The sequence below is a fragment of the Saccostrea cucullata genome, unplaced genomic scaffold (genome assembly GCF_032062105.1).
Source record: "Saccostrea cucullata isolate Sc308-1 unplaced genomic scaffold, CSIRO_AGI_Scuc_v1 ctg1185, whole genome shotgun sequence".
Taxonomy (NCBI): domain Eukaryota; kingdom Metazoa; phylum Mollusca; class Bivalvia; order Ostreida; family Ostreidae; genus Saccostrea; species Saccostrea cuccullata.
In genome coordinates this window covers 109,481-129,626 of record NW_026918247.1, presented here as the reverse complement: position 1 = coordinate 129,626, position 20,146 = coordinate 109,481, and the positions used below count along the sequence as shown (strand labels likewise).

Genomic DNA, 20,146 nt, shown 5'->3' with positions numbered 1-20,146 from the left:
TTTTTTACATTTTGGATAATTCCATTTGTTCTAAAAGAACACAAATAGACTGGTATTTCCTGTCTCTATCGTACGAATTTCGCGTATCAGGCAGGCAGGCCAGTCTAAGGACACAAATAGTCATGATATTTCCTGGTTTTTTTTCGTACAATTTATTTAATAGCAACCGGTAAAGTGTAACCTTCATATCTTAGTCTTTAGAAATGGACTCCATTAGCACTTCACAAATGTAAGTTTTAATGACAGTTGTATTATTAAAACATCTACAATTTTTTTAATATTGTGCTGCTTTGATTAACTGTGTATACAATATAAGCATATTTTTTATACTCTAGTTTGTTCTATGTAAATACAATATAAGCTGAGAATAGAGCATGCAAGTATATATATGTAAAACGTATTTTAATCTGAAATGATTTTGAAAGCTGGGAGTAAAATATAAATAAACTTATCAATAACATATAATCCTCACATTTATATAAGCATTGGATGATCAACTAAAATGGCATAATATATGGTATATGTCATAAAATTTTCCTTTAATCACCATTAGAAAGACAGCCCTACAACATATGTCTGAGTCAGTGTTCATGGGACTTTGTGTTAAACTTGGGACCTCACAGGTGGTGGCCATAAGAAGAGACGCTATGGACATCAGTGAGATGCTTGAAAATCAAATAAGAACAAGTGATGACGTCAGTATGATGTGGAGTGGAAGTCTTAGAGAAGGATTCAGACAGGAAGAATCAGATGCAGACTTAATGTCGTGGCGAAATAATCACCGTGTGATCTGGGAATCATCTCAGTCTCAGTATTACAGCACACACAGACAAACACTGATCCTCTGTGACTCTTCTGATAGTCATCCAGGATACACTTTGTTGTCTTTACTGTCACCAAGCATATATCAAATAATCCAGACAGCTTGTATTAGAATAAATAACAGGGTTTATATCTCCAGTTCAGAATACAGAAAGACTCGTTGTTCTGCAAGTTTACCTGACTCCATTCCACATGGACCCTGTGCCAGTGGAATACTTGAAACAATAGAATATGATTTAGCCGACTGTTTCGTTTGTGACTTTTGGCCTCCATCTGCCTCCTCATGGATAGGCAGATGTCACTCATGGCCCCAGCCACATATTGTTGATGACATAGTAAATCAAAGTACTGAAAGTACTGAAAAGCGGTTAGCATGCTTTCATCTAATATGTACCGAAAAAGTGCATAAAATGATGATATTTAAGTATGCATATCTTTGTCCAATGTCATCAGAGAAGAAAAACCCAGACATTCTGTTTTTGTAATACTTTACTCAATAGTAAAACCAATAACATTTCAAACTGATGTCACAGATGGATGCAATCTAATTAAAATTAGATGTTCCGAATCCGCTACTGCTTCTCAAACATCTAACAACATCCTATTTGGGGTCATGTAAGAGTGAATCTTCGATTAGGCAAAGAAAATGGTTCCTCCGAAATCCTGGCTAATAGTTCAGATGGGTTTCTTGTTTTCACCACCCAACCAAAACACCCGAGGAGTTTTGTAGTAAAAAGATATGCATTGCAAAAGTTGTGTTATGTATGACGTGTTGGGTATCTTGTATAGTTTGTGCTCTTTCGTTTGCATTATTCACGTTTAGATGCCAGACTGCAGAAGATACATGAAATTTATTCCAAAATTACTTTAATTCAACGTAAGACAGTATCAATAATGATGATATGTAGCCGTGGTATTAATTTGAGAACTGTTTACCGAGGCTTGAATCTACATGGCCAAAGTGTTTGTGTTTACTTGTACATGTATTCATAATTGAAAGGTCGCTCTGATGTGACTCCGAATGGGATGTTAGATGTTTCAGAAGCGGTAGCGGATTTGGAACATTTAAATAAATTTTAATAAGATTGAACTGCATGTTTCAAAATTTAAACATGAGATTTCTTCAGTTTGAAAGACAGGAAGTGCATTTTTAAAAATTCTCTCTTGATGGCATCCAATTGTTCTCTGGATAAAAAAAAAAATTATGTTGATGTTGAAAATTTCATTGTCTTTTATTCTCTATTGAATCTGAAATTAGGTAATTGTAAAGCCTACTATAACAAACAACTAAAAAAATGACAAGTTAAATTCTTTAGATTAATGGATTTGGAGTAGTGTAGATCTACAGCTGGCTAGTCGGAGAAAAAAGGATGGCTGAGGAGAGACTTTATAAATGAATTGATATCAGAGAGATTCAGTTGTGTAGGCTCATCTCGGCAATATAATTAACCTGTCAACGAGGGATGCTTACTTTTTCTAGGCAACGGATCCCAGCTCTTGAACTTTCAGGAGTCAGCTTTTCTTCTAAAATCGATCATTGATCATTCTGTATTTTGATACAGATACTGAATACTTCCTTTAGTAATATTATAAACTACTACTTCTACGGGAAGACTGGCGAGTAAACAAGATTATCAAGCTTTATGAAATATATTTTATTGACTTTTCAAACAAGTTAATGTTCGAATAAAGTAAATGGTATATGAGAATCATTTGAAAGAAGTCTTGCACAATATAAGGCACAATATCTAGATAAGGACATATAAGGTGTTTTTATCATATACTCTTCATGCAATATTGTTCTCAAATAAAACATGAAAAGGAAAGTTGTGTAATCAATCAATACTAGTATTTAAAAATTCAAATGTACATTAAAAATCAGTGTAACTTAAGAAGTTATCAGTGTCACTTTCTTCAATATGTCGGTTAAACAATATACACTGATTTCTTTTCTATCAATGTGCCTCTAAACACCTGTATTTTAATTTTATTCTTCTCAAACGTTTAAAACAATAATCGACAAATTGGACAAATTCAAATTTTAAAAGTATTTTCACAGCTAATAATACGTTCCCTAGGAATTGATCAAATTTTCAAAACTTATAAGTAAGCATTAAGTATATATTTGAAATTTTTGCTAATTGCCAAAATTTTTCATACCTCATTCTTCTGTGAAAATAATATCGGTTGATTTTTAGAAGAGGATCACAATGCTGATTAAAATTAATATATATTTCTCCATTTTTTTTTTTTCAAAATTGATTTTACTACTTTAAGTGCTCCATTATTTTTTACAAAACTAATAGTAAGTAATCCCTTATGATCGATTGTTATAAATTATCAAAGACGGAGTAGAGAATTTATCCCTGGGAGCAGAGCTTTTATAATCTGTTTATTAGACAGAGAAGAAAAGAGAAGAAAAACAAACGTTTCATAGTGGAGGTAACCCTATTGTTTCCATAAAACGTTACAAAAAGTGTAAAACTTACAGATGCGTTCGGTGCGTTTATAAAAGCGCTTTTCAGGTATCAACTTAATAAATGGTGTTTCTTAATACTTTGGCAAGGAAAATCAAACTCGATCGAGAGATTTGCTGAGTTTTTTGCAGTCTGTAATAACTTCCAACCTGCTGTATAATAAACTTTCAAAAATAAACTAACAGTTGCCAGAAATCGCGATCGCGCGATACACATGTAATAAGGACCAAATTCTCAGTTCGTAAAAGTAAGTGTTGTAAGTATTGTCAATGCTTTGGTAAATATACTAATAAGAATTCGATATAATCGTTATAATAGCCACTCTTCATACACAGCGCATATACTTCGTTAGTACGAAGTAATATAGTAGGGGCTGGCTTTAGTCAGACTTCACAGCATATTGTCAATCTCTAACCAGCGGGCGTATTACGCCGACAGTATACAAATCATTTGCTGAAGTTACCGTTGTCGATAGGTAGGTCCTTGTGGAAGTTTCCGGTTTTGGTTGCAGAAGGATAAGGTTACGAGCGATAAAGCGATGCCGATAGGTAGCGCCTTATGGAGGTTTCCGGTTGCCGACACATGCCATATAGCGGCTAGCGAAGCTAACCGCTTAAAAATGGATGTCACTTTGTACCAATAGGGCATACACTAGGACATCATGTGCACAATGAATGAAGAATATCTTTCTCTCTTGCAGAACATAAACTTATGTGTGCAATGAATCATTGTCAATTCTTAACTTACGGCCTGCTGAAATTGTTCTTAACAGAAATAATTAACAATAGAATTTGTGATGATGATAAATTACTGTGTTCCTATCACATGAAGACAGCAGTTTTCTGGGTGATTCAAAAGAATACGTTACAACCATGGTGTCCACAAAATCTCTTGGAGTGTTTCTGGGTTTGTTTTAAACTAGTTGTGAAGTGGGTGTATGATGGAGTCTGTCCTAACTTTTTCATTCCCCAAAATAACATGTTTCTTAGTAAAATCCATGGTGAAGCACAGCATAAGCTATTCATGAGTCTGTATGGGTTGTACAAGAAAGGTTTAGCATTCCTGCTACACAGTCCCTCCATTAGGTCTTGTATCATAAATGTCCTTCACAACCCAAGACTCTCCATTTGTACCGATGAACATACTTTGATTTCCGAGGCTGAGTTTGATACAGAGCTATTGAAGGAGATACACGAATATGGAAATGTTCCCACATGGAACATACACACCTGTATGACATTTCTACATAGAATAGAACAGATGATAATCTCACCTCTCCTAACACAGTATCAAGTTGTGATGCTACAGAAACTTACAGCTGAGGTCCTTCAGAGGACTGCTTTTATACTACACATGGAGATTTATTTAAGTGAAAATAAACAGAGGTATAGAATTGATAAAATCTCCTGTCACATGCTGAAATTAGCAGCCAAGTTTGGTTGCATTTCTGACATGTCATTCCTAGCCATGTATTATTACAAGACAAGTAGATACATGGAATCTTTATCTATTATAGAAATGATCAAGGTCAAAATTGCGCAGCCATATGTGATCTGTAGGTATGATATAGATGCAGAAATGTACATTGAGGCGGTAGGGGGACAGTCCTGGTCTACAAAGATGAGACAGGCTGTAGCTTGGCAAATTGAACTTGACAATCAAATCCATTACATCAGTGAATTAATACCATTACAAATGTCTCGTCTGCAGAACAGAATACCAATATTAGCTATACGTGTGCCACCATTTTTACTGATATCAGTGCTAGAGATCTTGTGCTACAGACATATAGACACAATAAAAGCACAAACAGCTCTAGATGATCTACAGACCCTTGTTCACTATCAACAGGCACAGTGTATAGATTATTATAACAGAGATTTATTAAAGCAGATTCTGGGGATCTGTCAATAGATGACAGGGAAATTTTATACTGCTCTATACTCATAATACTCGTACCAACAATCTCTCAGACAAACAGTTACAATAATGAGAACGCAGGAATTTGTCACAGATTACTGATGCATGACCTTTGTAATCCAAGTAGTGAAAGAACCGAAAAGCGGTTAGTATGCTTTCATCTAATACGTCCCAAAACTTGCATGGAATGATGATGCATACATATCTTTATCCAATGTCATCAGAGAAGAAAGAGACATTCTGAATTTTGTAATGCCTTACTAAATAGTGAAACCAATAACAGCCCATGCAGACTGATGTCACAGATGCATGTTTCAAAATATCAACATGATATTTCTTTAAATTGAAAGATAGGAAGTGCAATTTATTAAAATTTTTTCTCTTGGTAACATCCAAAAGTGCTCAAGGCGAAAAAAAAATTATGTTGATGACGCAAAAATTTAAATTTTTTAGGTTAATGGATTTGGAGTACTGTAATTTAAAAAAGTCTGAGAAAAAATGGATTAGCAGAGAATTTGTAAATGAATTGATTTCAGAGAGCTTCAGTTGAGTTGGCTCACTGCGGGTCAGCAGATGTGACCTGTCAACGGGGATGCTTACTTCTCCTTGGCACCGGAACTTCCAAGGGTCCGTTTTTCTTTTGAGATAGATCACTATTTATTCTGTATTTTGATACAGATACTGAATACTTCTGTTTATTTAAGTTTTAGAGATGTTTCTGAATGTAAAACAAATCCGAATGTGAAAATGAATAAGAAATTAATCTGAATCGAAGGTATTCCGATCCCGATTTAAAAATAGCCATATTAGAGAATATGATTGCTGATGTTTTGTCTTTGGTATATCAATCAATAACCTGCATACAATATTTATCCTTCAAAAAATAAGCCCATGATTTTAATTCTAGTATTATTATATGGATGTAACTAAGTGAAAAAAAAATCAAGTTTACTAGATTTATTTTTATTATCTATTTAATATTAAGGAGAGTTTTTAATTATAAGTTGTCAATGATTAATCAGAGAGAGGGGCGATGAAGGGGGGGGGGGGAGCATTTTAATAAATTCCCATAGGCATGTGTGATATATTTATGTTTGTGGGTTTTTGTAATTCTCTCCGACCAAATTACGAGGGTTACCTGTTTCCCAAGATGGGGGTGGGTGGGTGGGGGTTTTGAGAAAATCATAGTAGTTACGGGGGCGGGGGGGACGGGGGGGTGGCCCGCTCACTTTTTTCAGACAAAGTTTAACTATTGAAAGGCTGGTTTGCCAAAATTTTGGGTTGCAAGAAATTGGACGGCCATTGGTTTGTTGAAAAAAAATATCCGATATTATTTTCAATTACGTATAAATACGAGGGTCATTCAAAAAATACGTGGACAATGTTCCTCGTCGTCAAATTATTATTACAAGAAGAAGTAGATCAACACATTTTCGTAAATAAAAATATCTATTTTGTCGAAGTGTGAAGTTTCATTCCATTTGATCAAACAGAACTCATGTTAACCAATTTTAAAAGCAACATGTTTTGTTACCACGGAGCACGGTTAGCCAACATAGTGACGTAAAGACTAACGTCTAGAAAGTATTACTATAAGTATGTAACAATGTGAAAATATAAGAATCTATCAACTAAGATTCGATTTTTTTTCCATGTGGGCTAGGGAGTGTGTTTTAAATGCCTAAGGTGAAACAGGGATTTTGCTTAGGGGGATGAGGGGGGGATAATAATAAATAAATAATAAAAATTAAATATGCATGTGTGATAAACCTATCCATGTTTGTGGGTTTTTGTAATTCTCGTCGTCCAAATTACGATGGGTATGTGTTTCCCAAGGGAAGGGGTGGGGGGTTGAAGTTCATATTTGTTTGCTTTATAACATATAATTTAATGACTCAAAAGGGGGGGGGCTGCTTTGACACTTTTCTCTATTGATCGCTACTGATCAGCTTCTCAGTTTAAGACATCAAAATTAATTGTACATTTATGATACCAGGTCTGTAGGAACCGGGGGACACGAGAGGCAGTCCAGTCCTCCGCCCTTTTTATTGATTTTTGCATTATTATATACTTTATACATTATAATCCGATCAAAATTACAGTTTGTTCTTAATAAATAAACTTTGTAGAGTTTTAGCCACGTTATCAATTTTTTTTTCAGTTGTTCCAATACTGTAGTCACATTCTACAGATAATATACTACATACCTAAAGTAGTAATTAGTACCTTATCAATACATTCAAAATCTACCAGTTTTGTATTATTGTATTTTTAACTCATTAGATCTTCGTAACTAGTGAGAAATGTGTTCAATTGTTCAATGAAGACAGAAGGCAGGATAAACACATTGCGATGTAGGAGACAACTTGAAAGATTTTTTACTACACATTATAATTAGTTACGCAAATCAAGGAAATTTTTCGAGAAAGTAATGAAAGGAAGCGTTTAAAGTAGAAATTTGTTGATATCAATGTCAGTGACCTAAAACTTTGGACAAAATTGTGGCCTGCGAGAAAGTGCATTTACACAAAATAAGGCCAAGAACACGATTCTTGCGAGGAACAATTAATGTAAGGTAATGAAAAATACAGAAATAATAATTCACGAGCAGGTTTTCCCGTGAAGTGAAAGGGTACATGTTCTGTTATTCAGTCTCTACAGCTTAAACATTGATGCTGTGAAATCCTTTAATTTCTATTTACGAAGGAATTTTCGATATGTGATGGGGCCTGGATCCATACATGAATCCCATCAATGCATACAATTACAATGGGGAACCCTGCTAGCCTATAAAACCCTGTTTTGATGCAAGATTTTGTTGTTGCGTCGGGCCATTGAATAAAAGTGTCAGCTTTCGCAACCAGTGCTTCGGTGCCTCTCTTAATGGTTAGGGATACTGTGCTTTTGTCAAATCCTGTTCAAGTTTGAGGAATATGTATATTTTCTCTGTTTGGAAAGAAAATCTGTGTTTTACGTTTAACATGCGGTATATAACCATGAAATTTTGAAAACCCTGTGTGATTATTATTTATTTTAACTTTGAATTTCAACTTGAGTTTATTTTCAACAATTATGTAGTATTTGTTCTGTAGTCTTTTAATCGTATCTAGAATGTCTCCGACTACCTGCAAAAAGCTGCCACTTGCAAGGTAGCGCAAGGTAATCATAACTTGATGTTGGACGCTAAGAGCACATGCAGTTCCTATTGGCAACTCTTTCCAAACCATTTTTGATGACATCTCCATTAAAATTGATTCCATGGTTTACAAAGCTGCACATTCTTCTTAATTTATCATCAGACCAACTCTCTAAATTCGTATGAAGTCGTAAAACACGGAGTTTTCTGGGTCAAGGTAAGTGAATAAGAAAGTTGGCGGCCATATTTAATCTTGGTGTTAACATCTTAATCTACCTTCTTTAGGTGGATTAAACTTAACACATTATTTAACACCTTGTTAACAAAAAAACACCTTTGAACAACTCTACCATGTGGTTAGATTTAACACATTATCTAACACTGAAAAACAAAACACTGAGTTTAATCTAATCATGTTTCAAACAACCGGGTACAGATGGTCAATTGATTAATTTAATGTTTTACGTCCAACTGGCAATTGTTCAGTCATATATCGGATCAGATAGACCGAACATACTGTAATCAATGTAGTATAAAAACAAATGTTTGATTTTTACGGGATCCTTCACTATTCGCTTTTTTATCTTTGTAAACTCTGACTTTTCAAAAATCATAAATATATTATTTTTCCCATATTAGACTGATTTCAATTTGGAAAATATTGAAGTTGTAAATATGTATTAAACAAGGACATTCTTCATTTAAGATGAACGAACATACGTTTTATCCCCTAACCTATGTTTAACATTTTACATCCATGCTAAGTTTTTAGGAAAATTACAAAGTGCGAAGATAACAAACGATGATAATGCTCAAGTGTCTAATAAAACAGTACACACTGCAAGCAAATAGGATTTCAAATACAGGACTTGAGTATTTGTATACCGTTTGTATCTCTTATGATCTCGGAAGCGGATACAACAGATATATATGTAGTAGTACCTTCTTTATTATTTTCCTCAAGGTAAATAATGACCTTGAACTCGCCATCTGATTACAAAATGGAAAAGATAAATTAACTTTTAACTGCAGTGGACAATAGCAGTGGTTTGCACATTTTGAATTTCTGTCAAGCAAAGTAATAAAAATAAATTCATACCAGATTTCGTACATCCATTATTGAAAGAATTATTACAAGAAACGTATTCTGTAATTAAAGTTCCTCTAAACACTAAACAGGCAATTCTGAACAGAATTAAGAATTATGTTTACTAAATGCATATGTGCATAATTATATGAAAATGAAATGAATACATGTATGTTTTTATTCAGTACTATATTTATAGTTTTAATATGTACTTTCCACATCGCTTGACAAGCTGTCTCTTATTATATACTTTTGTTCTGGTGTAAGTTTAATCCTTATATCCTCAACGAATGAACTTCGCCCATTTTACTGTAAAGGACAAAACTGGCAATCTTTTTTATATCACATTCTTGAATAAAATGTAATGTAATTATATAATGTTCTTTATTATGTCATTCATTCGAGGAGAAGGTGTTGGTTGCGTTTAATTTTGATTTACCTGTCAGTGAACATGTTTGATTTTCCGATATTCTCAGAATTTGCAAAGTTATGACACCTTAAAAATATTCATAATTAAACATAATGTTTAACACATATTCTACTCCGTTTATTAATGAAATTTGGTTCTGAAATTAACATTTGTTGCTTTTATGTTTTATATCACACATAAAAAATGTTTCTTCAACTCTTTTATCAATAAAAAAAAAATGACAAACAAGGCCTCTTGATCGAAAATTTTCCAAAAAGTATACGTATCAGTATCATAATGAATATTATCAGTAAATTTATCAATAAATTTTGAAATCTTTGTCTTTTTGCCAAATTTTAGCTAATGAATAACAAGATCTCATCATAACCATGAATATCATTTCGATTTTACTTTTTAAAGCAAGGTAAATGAATTTCATTACCCCATAATTGGTTTTTCCCAGCCAAGTATTATTCTTCAAAACATCGTCCTCAGTTGACATTCGCTGATCGTTGTCTGCACAGAGTTTGAAGGTCTTTATTCATTTTAGATCTATTGAGAGTGCTAACCCTAATAAATAACTGAGAAAAAGCAACAAAAGTATTTCAGTTTTAGGAATTAGGAACTATTTTGTAATACTCAACTATTTACAGTAGACTTGGTAAACCATGCTTAAGACCAGGTTAAAGGAATAGTCGATTTTGCTTCGTTAAGAACGTTATTCGTAAAATAAGTTAACAATATTGATTTAAAGTCGAGGGGAATAAAAATCACTTCGCTGTAAGTATACGGTTAATTAACCGTGTTCACTATAAAGATGTTTTATTGTATTTTCATACAAATAATCAATTATTTTCGAACATTTATTTCTTAAATAGTGAACGAACGGGTTGCAAAATAAATGTTATGATCAAACATGATATTAATATGTCTTCACCTTTTGATTTTTTTTTTATAGTCAGCATCACACTGTAGAAAGGACATATGCCAATAATACATATTATCAGGAAACATTAAAATACTTACGTATGTGTTGCGAAATGTCAGCATGATCTAAGAAATATTCTTACTGATACCACACCCAACTGTATCTCAATAATAAGCTTGTTGTAGCCCTTTAAATTATTGTTTACTGTTTGGTTCAAGGCGGTACATGTATATGATTATGAGGACTTTTCATATGAAACACAACTATCTACGTTTCGAACACCGCAAAATTTATATGTAAGACTCTAAAGTGCGATGGTGACGCCCAAGTCCGATGGTCTCGACAAACCCCGATGGCTCGCTGTCTTTACGGACACAAAAGAGTGATGGTCAAGCCAAAGTCCAATGGCTCGTTTCCAATGAGACACGTTGTGCTAACATGCGATGGTCTGATACTCCAAAGTTCGATGGTACAGAGATACAATCAATGTTTCTGACGTCACAATAGTCCGACGTCATGTCATTGTCCTGCATTCAAAATCCATTGAATCAGTTTTGTTTTGAACATATTGTTTTGAACATATTTTATGTACAACATGTCTAAGGGATTGGATACAAGTTCCAAAAACTTTGATAGTCATCTCCCATGCATAAAATATCAAAAGCCATACAATATTTACAAAAATATCAGTATTCGTCTCGTGTATCCAATTTACTGATTTTACTTACTGTTTTCACCCACTAGAGATATGAACTAGGGTTAGTCCTTGCATACCACTCGATTGATAAGTTTTAGTCCTTGAACACTACTGGATTGATAATGTGTTTGTTCGAACCCACCCGATTGATTTTAGGTTAGCTGAATCCTCTACTGATTTGGATTTGTCCAGCACCCAACCAAGATATTTAGGTTATAGTTACTGAGTATTACGCATTTTTCGACTGATAAAGGCTTGTATCGTGCCTACATTCAAAAGATGATGGTTAATCTTTGCATTTAATATTCATTTGTATTTATTTTAAACAATCGGGCTTTGGCATGGCGCGGCATCGCAATTTTGCGCAGTAGTACCATGACATCATAAATGTCTTCTGCTTTATCGGACTTTGGCGTGTCAAACCATCGGGGCTTGGCGCAGACTATCGTACTTTGACGTAACCATCGGACTTTGGAGTACTACATGTATTAAAGAAGTATGTACAAACCTGGCAATTAGAAAATTACGTATTTCCATTTTTTCATCGAAAATTCAATTATCTATTTTTATTCAATATTTCCTCATTTGTGCCAAATGCTGTTTGAGTACAAATTATAGTTCTCACTAAATGTTATTTCCTGTTCTGTATGGCATTTTTCAAAAGTACACTTACGCCTAACGAAACATTGGCGTCGGAAGCAAATTGAAAGTGGGGGGGGGGGGGGCGCTAGGTGTTAAAAAAAGTGTACCTTTCAAACAACCTGACAAGCAAGGAAAAAACCCCCAGGAAATGTCCATTCTCCAAACACGAAATTCCTATTTCGTGCGGGGGGGGGGGGGGGGGGGATTAGGTTCGTACTTCAGTGCCAAAATTTTTTCGAACCACCACCAATTTTCCCTTTTTTTACCTATACGGCGACGTGTCTGTGGAAAGTGGGGGGGGGGGGGGGGGGGGGGGGGCTAAACCTATGAAGCAATGTTCAGTGTCTATACTACGTATATATTTGGGGAAAAAGTGGAGGGGGCTAAGCACCCCTCCCAGCCCCCCGGTTCTGACGTCCCTATCGGGAAATAACAGAAAAATCCGTTGTCAATTCAGTGTATAAATAATGGACTAACAATTAGTAAGAAAAACGTCAGTCAGCATTTGATTCAATGATAATTTGTATTCGCTGACAAGGTCATTTTATCGACCATAAAACTTACAAAATGTTAACTTTGACTTTCCAGCATGGATCTGGGTGAATAAATGGCTTAATGTGACATAATATAAGGTTGATAGAGACAAAGTATACTTTAATTTGCTTTGCTATAATTTGCTCATACTAAGACACTTTACCGTAAATTTATTTGATGGTGAATTTTTGCTTCATTATGATAAACATATTTGTATTTTACTGCACTTTACCAAGTGGCATTTTACTACAATGTATTGATATTTCATACAATCAATCTACTTTTAAAAACATTGACTAAGTGAACTACATGTACCTGAAGACGATACTCTTACTTAAAATACTATACGCCATACATTGTACATACTCGTACAACACTATATCTACATTATTCATACACTCAAACACTGTCTCATACTTTTACTTATATAGTATACAAATTACATGAACAAATCTATTACGAATAAAAATTAACAAGAACGTTCAGAACAAAGTTCTATTTCCACTTCAGGACTGTACTTGCAGGAAGACTTTGTGGTACGAAACACTTTGGTACGATCTAACAATAAATGAGTTTGCAACCTAATACTGGCTTAGTGATCCCTCGTGGTTCCCGAGCCCCTGTATTGGCCTGTAGCTGAGCTCGCAGACTTATAGGTCACTACAACTGGTGTCAGAAGTGACCGATTCTACGTCCAGTTGAAAAATATACATATCCTTTTTCTATTTTTCTTGTATTTTGATTAGCGTAAGGCAATAGTGTCGAGGAAACTCGGACATTCCCGCGTTTTGTCAAACTTGGTTTCTCGCAGTATAGGAGAAATTAATTTATCAAGTGTGACAATATTACTACGCTACTATTTGACAATCATTTTTAAAATTTTATACTTCTATCTCATTCTCCATTTAGCGTCAGTGTTGATTTTTAATTTGTAAATTTGGGTACGGAAACCCATAGCTGTCACAATTCGAAATTTTTTTTCAATTACATACAAATTTTTGCGATATCATTCAAGCAATTTTATTTTGGAGTTTTTGTTTGAATTTCTAATTTCATACGTCATATTATTTTTGTATTCAACCCTTCAATCTTCATATAGTCATATTGCATATTATTTTGTTCATGTCATTGTCTGGACCAAAAATACAAGCTTTTCTCAGTAAGCCACAAACAACACCACAAGGGTCACTGTGTCACACACCAATTCTTCTGTCAGACAGCAAAGGTTTTGCTCTTAAAAATAAGACCCCCCTGAGATTTGTCGAGTTTTGGTGCCAAAGTGGCCTGCAAACTGAAAAGGCCGTAGATCAACTTGAACACAGATTGGAGTCCAGAGCCTTTGGTTCAGCACTGATTTATATTTGGCTTGGAACTTGTGACATTACCAGAAAAGAGGGGAAAATTACTCAAGTTCGCTGCTGGGACAATACTGTCATAGATACCATTACCGCACAATACCGAAGAGCCATAACAATTGTATCCAAATTCCAAGATGTAAAAGTGAAATTCATTGAAATACCGTGCTACTCAATTGTGGCATATAATCGGCACAAAGGTCATTCCAATCCAGACTTATTCAAAAGCCAAGACATTGAAATTTGCAGGCAAGTGGAAGCTTTAAATGCAAATATTCGTGCAATAAATTCAGAAATTGGACAATCTACTTTGCGATTTAATAAGGACATAACACGCAGACGCAAGGACACAGACAATCGCAAGAAGAAGAACAACGGTGTAAGGATTTCTTACAAATTTTCTGTTTTTTACGACGGCATCCATCCAGGTACAGAATTGGCCTTGATCTGGAGCAGAAGGTTGACTGAGGACATTAACAGAAGTTGTTTCAGAGTTTTACCAGAAGACATTTTAGACATACAAGTATCTGAGGAGGATTTAAAATCAATAGAATAATGCCTGCTATAAACTTGAATACTGCGTCTTATGAGGACCTAATTGAACTCGAAGGAATTGGTCAGCACAGAGCCACAGCTATCCTTAAACTACGGGAGGAAAAGGGCTTTATAACAGAGGATGACATACGCCAATTCCTACAGGGCACCTATAGTACCATAAGAACTATATTGGATGAAGAAAAAGTTTCTCTAGACACACCACCACAGTTAATTCAGGCACTTAAGAAGGAATGGGATGACCGAATGGAAAAAATGTCGAGTGACTTTAAGGAGCAAATGAAGGCTTCGCAAGAACACTATGAACTCATGCAAACACAGTTTGAGGAAAACCTTAGAAAAACATATGAAGAAAAGTTACTGAAAATAAATGAAAATGCTGTCGGTAATTTGGCTCCACATGGTGTTTATGGTGGTGGTAATCCATGGATGAAACCTAAAATGGACATCAAAAAGGAAAACACCTCGTTACCTAGTGACAGTGCTACTGCTAATTGTGGCTGGCTTTTGTCTGGCCCGCCCAGTGGGAACACTGCTGCTAAGGTAACCACAGATGGAAATTCACAAAAAGTGAAAAGTGGACAGAAGCCCAATCTCATGACGAGTTATCAAACTATGGGCCCTCCCCCACCAAAGATGGCTACCTTCGATGGAAAATCTAAATGGAATCCATACATTGTGCAGTTCAACATGATAGCGACAAGATATAACTGGAACAATGAACAACGACTGGAACGCCTAGTTGAATCTTTGCGTGACAAAGCATTAAAGTATTACTGTACATGTTCAGCCCAAGTACAGAGCAGTTTCTCATCACTTTGTGCAAAGATGAAAACAAGATTTGGCCAGCGAGATCTCCCTCACACAATTAGGAGGAATCTCCAGGATATCAAGCAAGGGGACCAATCTGTTGATGAATTTGCAGAAAAAATCCAGGAGATGGTAAGTGAAGGCTACCCACAGGCTCCAGACTGTGTAAAAGAAACAATAGCTACTGACACTTTCCTGAAGGGCCTCGAAAATAAAAGAGCAGCACTTACAACTATGGACAAAGACCCTCCTGACCTTGAGACGGCCTTACAATTGGTAAAGGCTGCACTCAATAATCAGAGATTAATCTTAGGCGCGAAGAAGCCGGAGGTGAGGAAGGTTCGTTTTGAAGAGGATGACCTTGATAGTGACTTGGGCTTGTTGAATGAATTTGAAGTTAGACCAATACGACCCTAAAGCAGAGTAGACAAACTTTCAGAAGAAATAGCTGAACTCAAAAGTGGGCTGGAGGCGACCAACGCTAAAGTGGATAAAATCATTAACCTAATGAATAAACAACTTTCCACAAGGTCACAATCTCCACCACGGAAAACAGACAGTACTTCTAGTTCTGTTTCCAGCTCTTCACCACTCAAAGCAACACAGTGCTTCAACTGTGGACAACCAGGTCACTTTGCTAGAGAATGCCAAAGGTCACACAGGTCCCGTTCCCCATCCCCTAGATCACCGAAGAGAGAAACCAGGACTAGTCCAACCAGTTACGACATACGAATGTATGACAACAGTCAAACACATCCATACAACTTGATGCTAGGGATCTCTATTAACGGAAAACCTGTTCAAGCTATTGTCGACACGGCAGCCCAGATAACAGTTATCAGCCAAGCTTTCGCCAACACTTTCACCCCACCCTTAGTTCGTGGAGAAAAAGTAACCATGAAGGGTGCAGGAAATTCTGACTTTATTGAGGCTAACTACTGTAAAAACATTCAGATTTGTATTGGGAACACACAAGAAGACCCAATCACCTGGACTGCCCTTATAGCTGACATATCTGATCCCGTCATATTAGGTCTGGATTTTCTAAAGGCACAAAACGCTACCATTGACCTTAATGAAATACAGATAGTCCTTGGTGGCAAACGGATGAATGCAACTCTACTAGATGCAGGAGGTAAACAAGTTCAAATAGCTAGAGTGAAATTAAGTCAAAAAGTGAGAGTTGAACCATTTTCATCAGTGCAGGTTCTTGGCCATTTGGACCAGCACATAGCTGGTACATGTCATAATGTTAAGGGATGGCTTTCACCACATGCTTTAGTTGATAACAGTGATCAAGTGCCAGTCCTCTTGCGCAACTTGTCAACAAGACCAGTTAAACTTCAGAAAAATGTAGTGATTGGGACTGTTTCTGAAGTGGACCAAGTCGCCAATGGTGGAATACTACAAGACCACAGCAAGACAAATGAATGTTTTCCTGTCGAATTACCAGACCACTTGATAGACCTAGCAGATAGATCAACAAGAGATCTAACCTCAGAGCAAAGTCAAAGTGTTAAACACCTTCTTCTGGAATTCCAAGACATTTTTTCTAAAGGAGACTTTGACTTGGGACTGTTCAAAGGGATCCAACACAAGATAAACACTGGCAATGCCCACCCGGTGAAATCCAAATTGAGGCGCACACCACTAGGATTCCAATCAGAGGAAGAGGAGCATCTGAAAAGTATGCTGGACAAAGGTATCATCGTTCCGTCAGTTTCTGAGTGGTCGTCAGCACCGGTCCTGGTGCGGAAAAAGATGGGACTGTTAGGTATTGTATTGATTGTAGGGGAGTTAATAAAGTCACCAAGAAAGATGCTTTCCCACTACCGAACATGGAGGAATGTCTAGACACTCTTGGAAAAAACAACTTTATGAGCACGCTTGACATGGCACAGGGATATTATCAGATAGAGGTAGACCCTGATGATAGACACAAGTTGGCATTCATCACAAGGTATGGCCTATTTGAATTTGTACGAATGCCATTTGGAAAATGCAATAGCCCTGCAACCTTTCAACGAGTGATACAGTTAGTTTTACAAGGTCTTAACTGGAAAGAATGCCTTGCTTACCTAGACGATGTCATAGTCTTAGGTCAGAATTTTGAGGAACATTTAATAAATCTAAGAGCAGTATTTGAAAGATTTAGGACCCATAACCTCAAACTAAAACCAAAAAAATGTCATCTCTTCAGGAAGGAGCTTCAATTCCTTGGTCGCTTGGTTACAGAAAAAGGGGTCAGCATCACTACCGAGAGTGTGAAATGTATGGCAGAATGGCCGACACCCAAATGCAAGAAGGACCTTGAAGCATTTCTTGGGTATGTTAACTACCATAGAGAGCATATAAAGAGTTTTGCAGAGATAGCAGCACCTCTGTACACTCTCACAGGGCCAAAGACCAAGTTTATCTGGAATAAAGAGAAGGACACAGCATTCATTTCCCTTAAAGAGGCAATGACTAACCCTGCAGTTCTTGGATATCCCTCTGATGATGGCATGTTCATATTGGACACGGATGCTTCGGACATGGCTATTGGAGCAGAGCTGTCCCAGATTCAGTGTGGTAAGGAAGTCTTAATCAGTTTTAACAGCAAGACCTTGACATCTACTCAACGGAAGTACTGCGTTACTAGGAGGGAGTTGCTAGCTGTTGTAGCATTTACTCGTCACTACCGATATTATCTACTGGGCAGACCTTTCATTTTGCGGACAGACCACAACAGTCTGGCATGGTTAATTGGGTTCAAAAATATTGAGGGTCAACTAGCTCGCTGGCTAGAAGAGTTATCACAATATGATGTTACCATCCAGCACAGAAGTGGAAAGAAACACCAGAACGCTGATGGCCTCTCCAGAATGTCAACAAATGACCTGTCCTGTGACTGTTACAATGCTGGTTGTGATGTCAGTAGGCTACCTTGTAGGGGCTGCAGTTACTGTCGACGGATGCATGCTCAATGGGAACGCTTCCAGGAGGATGTTGATGATGTAATCCCCCTAGCAGTTAGGACCCTTCAAGAAACTGATAAACCAAAGGAAACACCTAACACCATAGACAAGGATGCATGTAACTGGGCTTCTGCCTTAACAGAAGAAGAAATCAGAGATGCACAAATGCAAGATTTAAACACAAGTACCTTAATGAAATGGAAGGCAGAAAACTATGTTCCAACTGAACTGGACCTGTCCCTCTCCAGCAGAGCTGTAAAATACTTTTGGAACTGCTCATCGCAACTACGAATTTTGAATGGTTTCCTTTTCTATGAGTGGATAGATGGCTTTATGTCCCGACTATTGCTTGTGGTCCCAAAGTCACTACAAAATTGTGTTCTAGAAGGATCTCATGACAACAAATTAGCAGGCCATATGGGACAGCAGAAAACCCTACAGAAGGTGAAATCAAAGTATATCTGGTTTGGAATGAGTTCAGATTGCGAGTCTTATGTCCGAACGTGCCCAGTATGTAATGTCAACAAGAAAGCCAATGTACATGCCAAAGCAGGCCTTGTCCAATACCATGCTGGAGCACCCTAAGAAAGAGTGCATATTGACCTGATGGGTCCATTTGTGGAGTCCGGCAAAGGGAACAAGTACATTTTAATGATAGTCGACCAATTCACCAAGTGGTTAGAGTGTTACGCACTGCCTGATCAAGAAGCGGAGACAGTAGCAACATCATTTGTGGAAGGTTTTGTATCTCGATTGGGGTGCCCTCTCCAGCTTCACTCTGACCAGGGTAGAAATTTCGGGAGCCGCTTATTTCAGGAAGTGTGTAAACTACTCCAAATAACAAAGACGAGAACCACCCCATACAGACCCTGCTCAAATGGACAGGTCGAAAGATACAATCGTCTTGTTCTCCAAGCCATCCGATGTTATATGGAAAACATCTCACAACAGAAAGATTGGGACCTACACCTCCAACAAATAGCTGGGGCAGTCCGTGCCACTGTCAATCGACAAACGGGATTCACACCAAACAGAATGATGCTGGGGAGAGAAGTTTCTCAACCTTTAGATATAATGTTAGGAAGGAAGATACCAGGGCAAAACCCAGCAGGATATGTGGAAAATTTGGAGGAGGCTCTTTCAGTGTGTCATCAAGCTGCGAGGGACAACTTGGGGGAAGCACAACTCCGTCAGAAGAGGACCTATGACATAAAATCAAACACAAGAAGCCATGAGGTGGGTGATGTGGTATATATGGTGGATACCTCTTCCAAAGTAGGCCAATCGAAGAAGTTGAGGAAGCCATGGATAGGCCCTTTTGTCATTGTTTATAAGATTAATCATGTGCTATACAGAATCCAAGGGAAAAAGGAAAACAAGGTGGTCCACCATGACAGATTAAAACTTTGTCAAGACAGAGATCTACCCTTATGGCTTAAAAGGCTACGACATTCAGTTCTTCACCCAGAACCCAGTGACAAGGAATCCAAACAGTAAAATCAAGTACAGGAGGAATTACCGCAGTCCAGTTCTTACGACGATGATGCCGTAAGCCCCACAAATGAAGGACATGAGAATGAATCATCAGATGATCTGGAGATCTGCCAAAGACCCGCTCGAAAACGACAGGCACCTAAGTGGATGAAGGATTTTTGTCTTTTGGACGATTAATCATGATGTCATCGGAAATTTTAATTAGAATTATATGTATTTGAATATCTTTTCCTTCTTATCCACTCCTCCCTCTGAAGAATTTATATGTTTTTTTAATTATTTGTATAATTATGCTTTTTCTTCCAGGATGTGTTCCAAATGAA

The 20,146-nt window shown here is 36.8% G+C and overlaps 2 protein-coding genes across 2 annotated transcripts; both read left to right on the top strand.

Annotated features, from left to right (window-relative positions):
- Positions 1 to 203: 203 nt before the first annotated feature.
- On the top strand, positions 204 to 5,213 carry LOC134260338 (uncharacterized). Its single transcript, XM_062742905.1, has 3 exons — positions 204 to 229; positions 554 to 1,167; positions 4,072 to 5,213. Exons 1-3 carry the CDS (start codon positions 204 to 206, stop codon positions 5,211 to 5,213), a joined length of 1,782 nt encoding a protein of 593 aa, XP_062598889.1.
- A 13,722-nt stretch (positions 5,214 to 18,935) lies between these two features.
- Positions 18,936 to 19,826, top strand: LOC134260316 (protein NYNRIN-like). Its single transcript, XM_062742885.1, has one exon. The coding sequence runs from the start codon at positions 18,936 to 18,938 to the stop codon at positions 19,824 to 19,826; it is 891 nt and encodes a 296-aa protein (XP_062598869.1).
- Positions 19,827 to 20,146: the final 320 nt, after the last annotated feature.

Coding starts and splice junctions, on each gene's coding strand:
- LOC134260338 (XM_062742905.1), top strand. CDS start 204: ATGGACTCCATTAGCACTTCACAAAT. Junction 230..553: donor TCCATTAGCACTTCACAAAT/GTAAGTTTTAAT, acceptor AATCACCATTAG/AAAGACAGCCCTACAACATA. Junction 1,168..4,071: donor TGATGACATAGTAAATCAAA/GTACTGAAAGTA, acceptor TGTTCTTAACAG/AAATAATTAACAATAGAATT.
- LOC134260316 (XM_062742885.1), top strand. CDS start 18,936: ATGGGTCCATTTGTGGAGTCCGGCAAAGGGAACAAGTACATTTTAATG.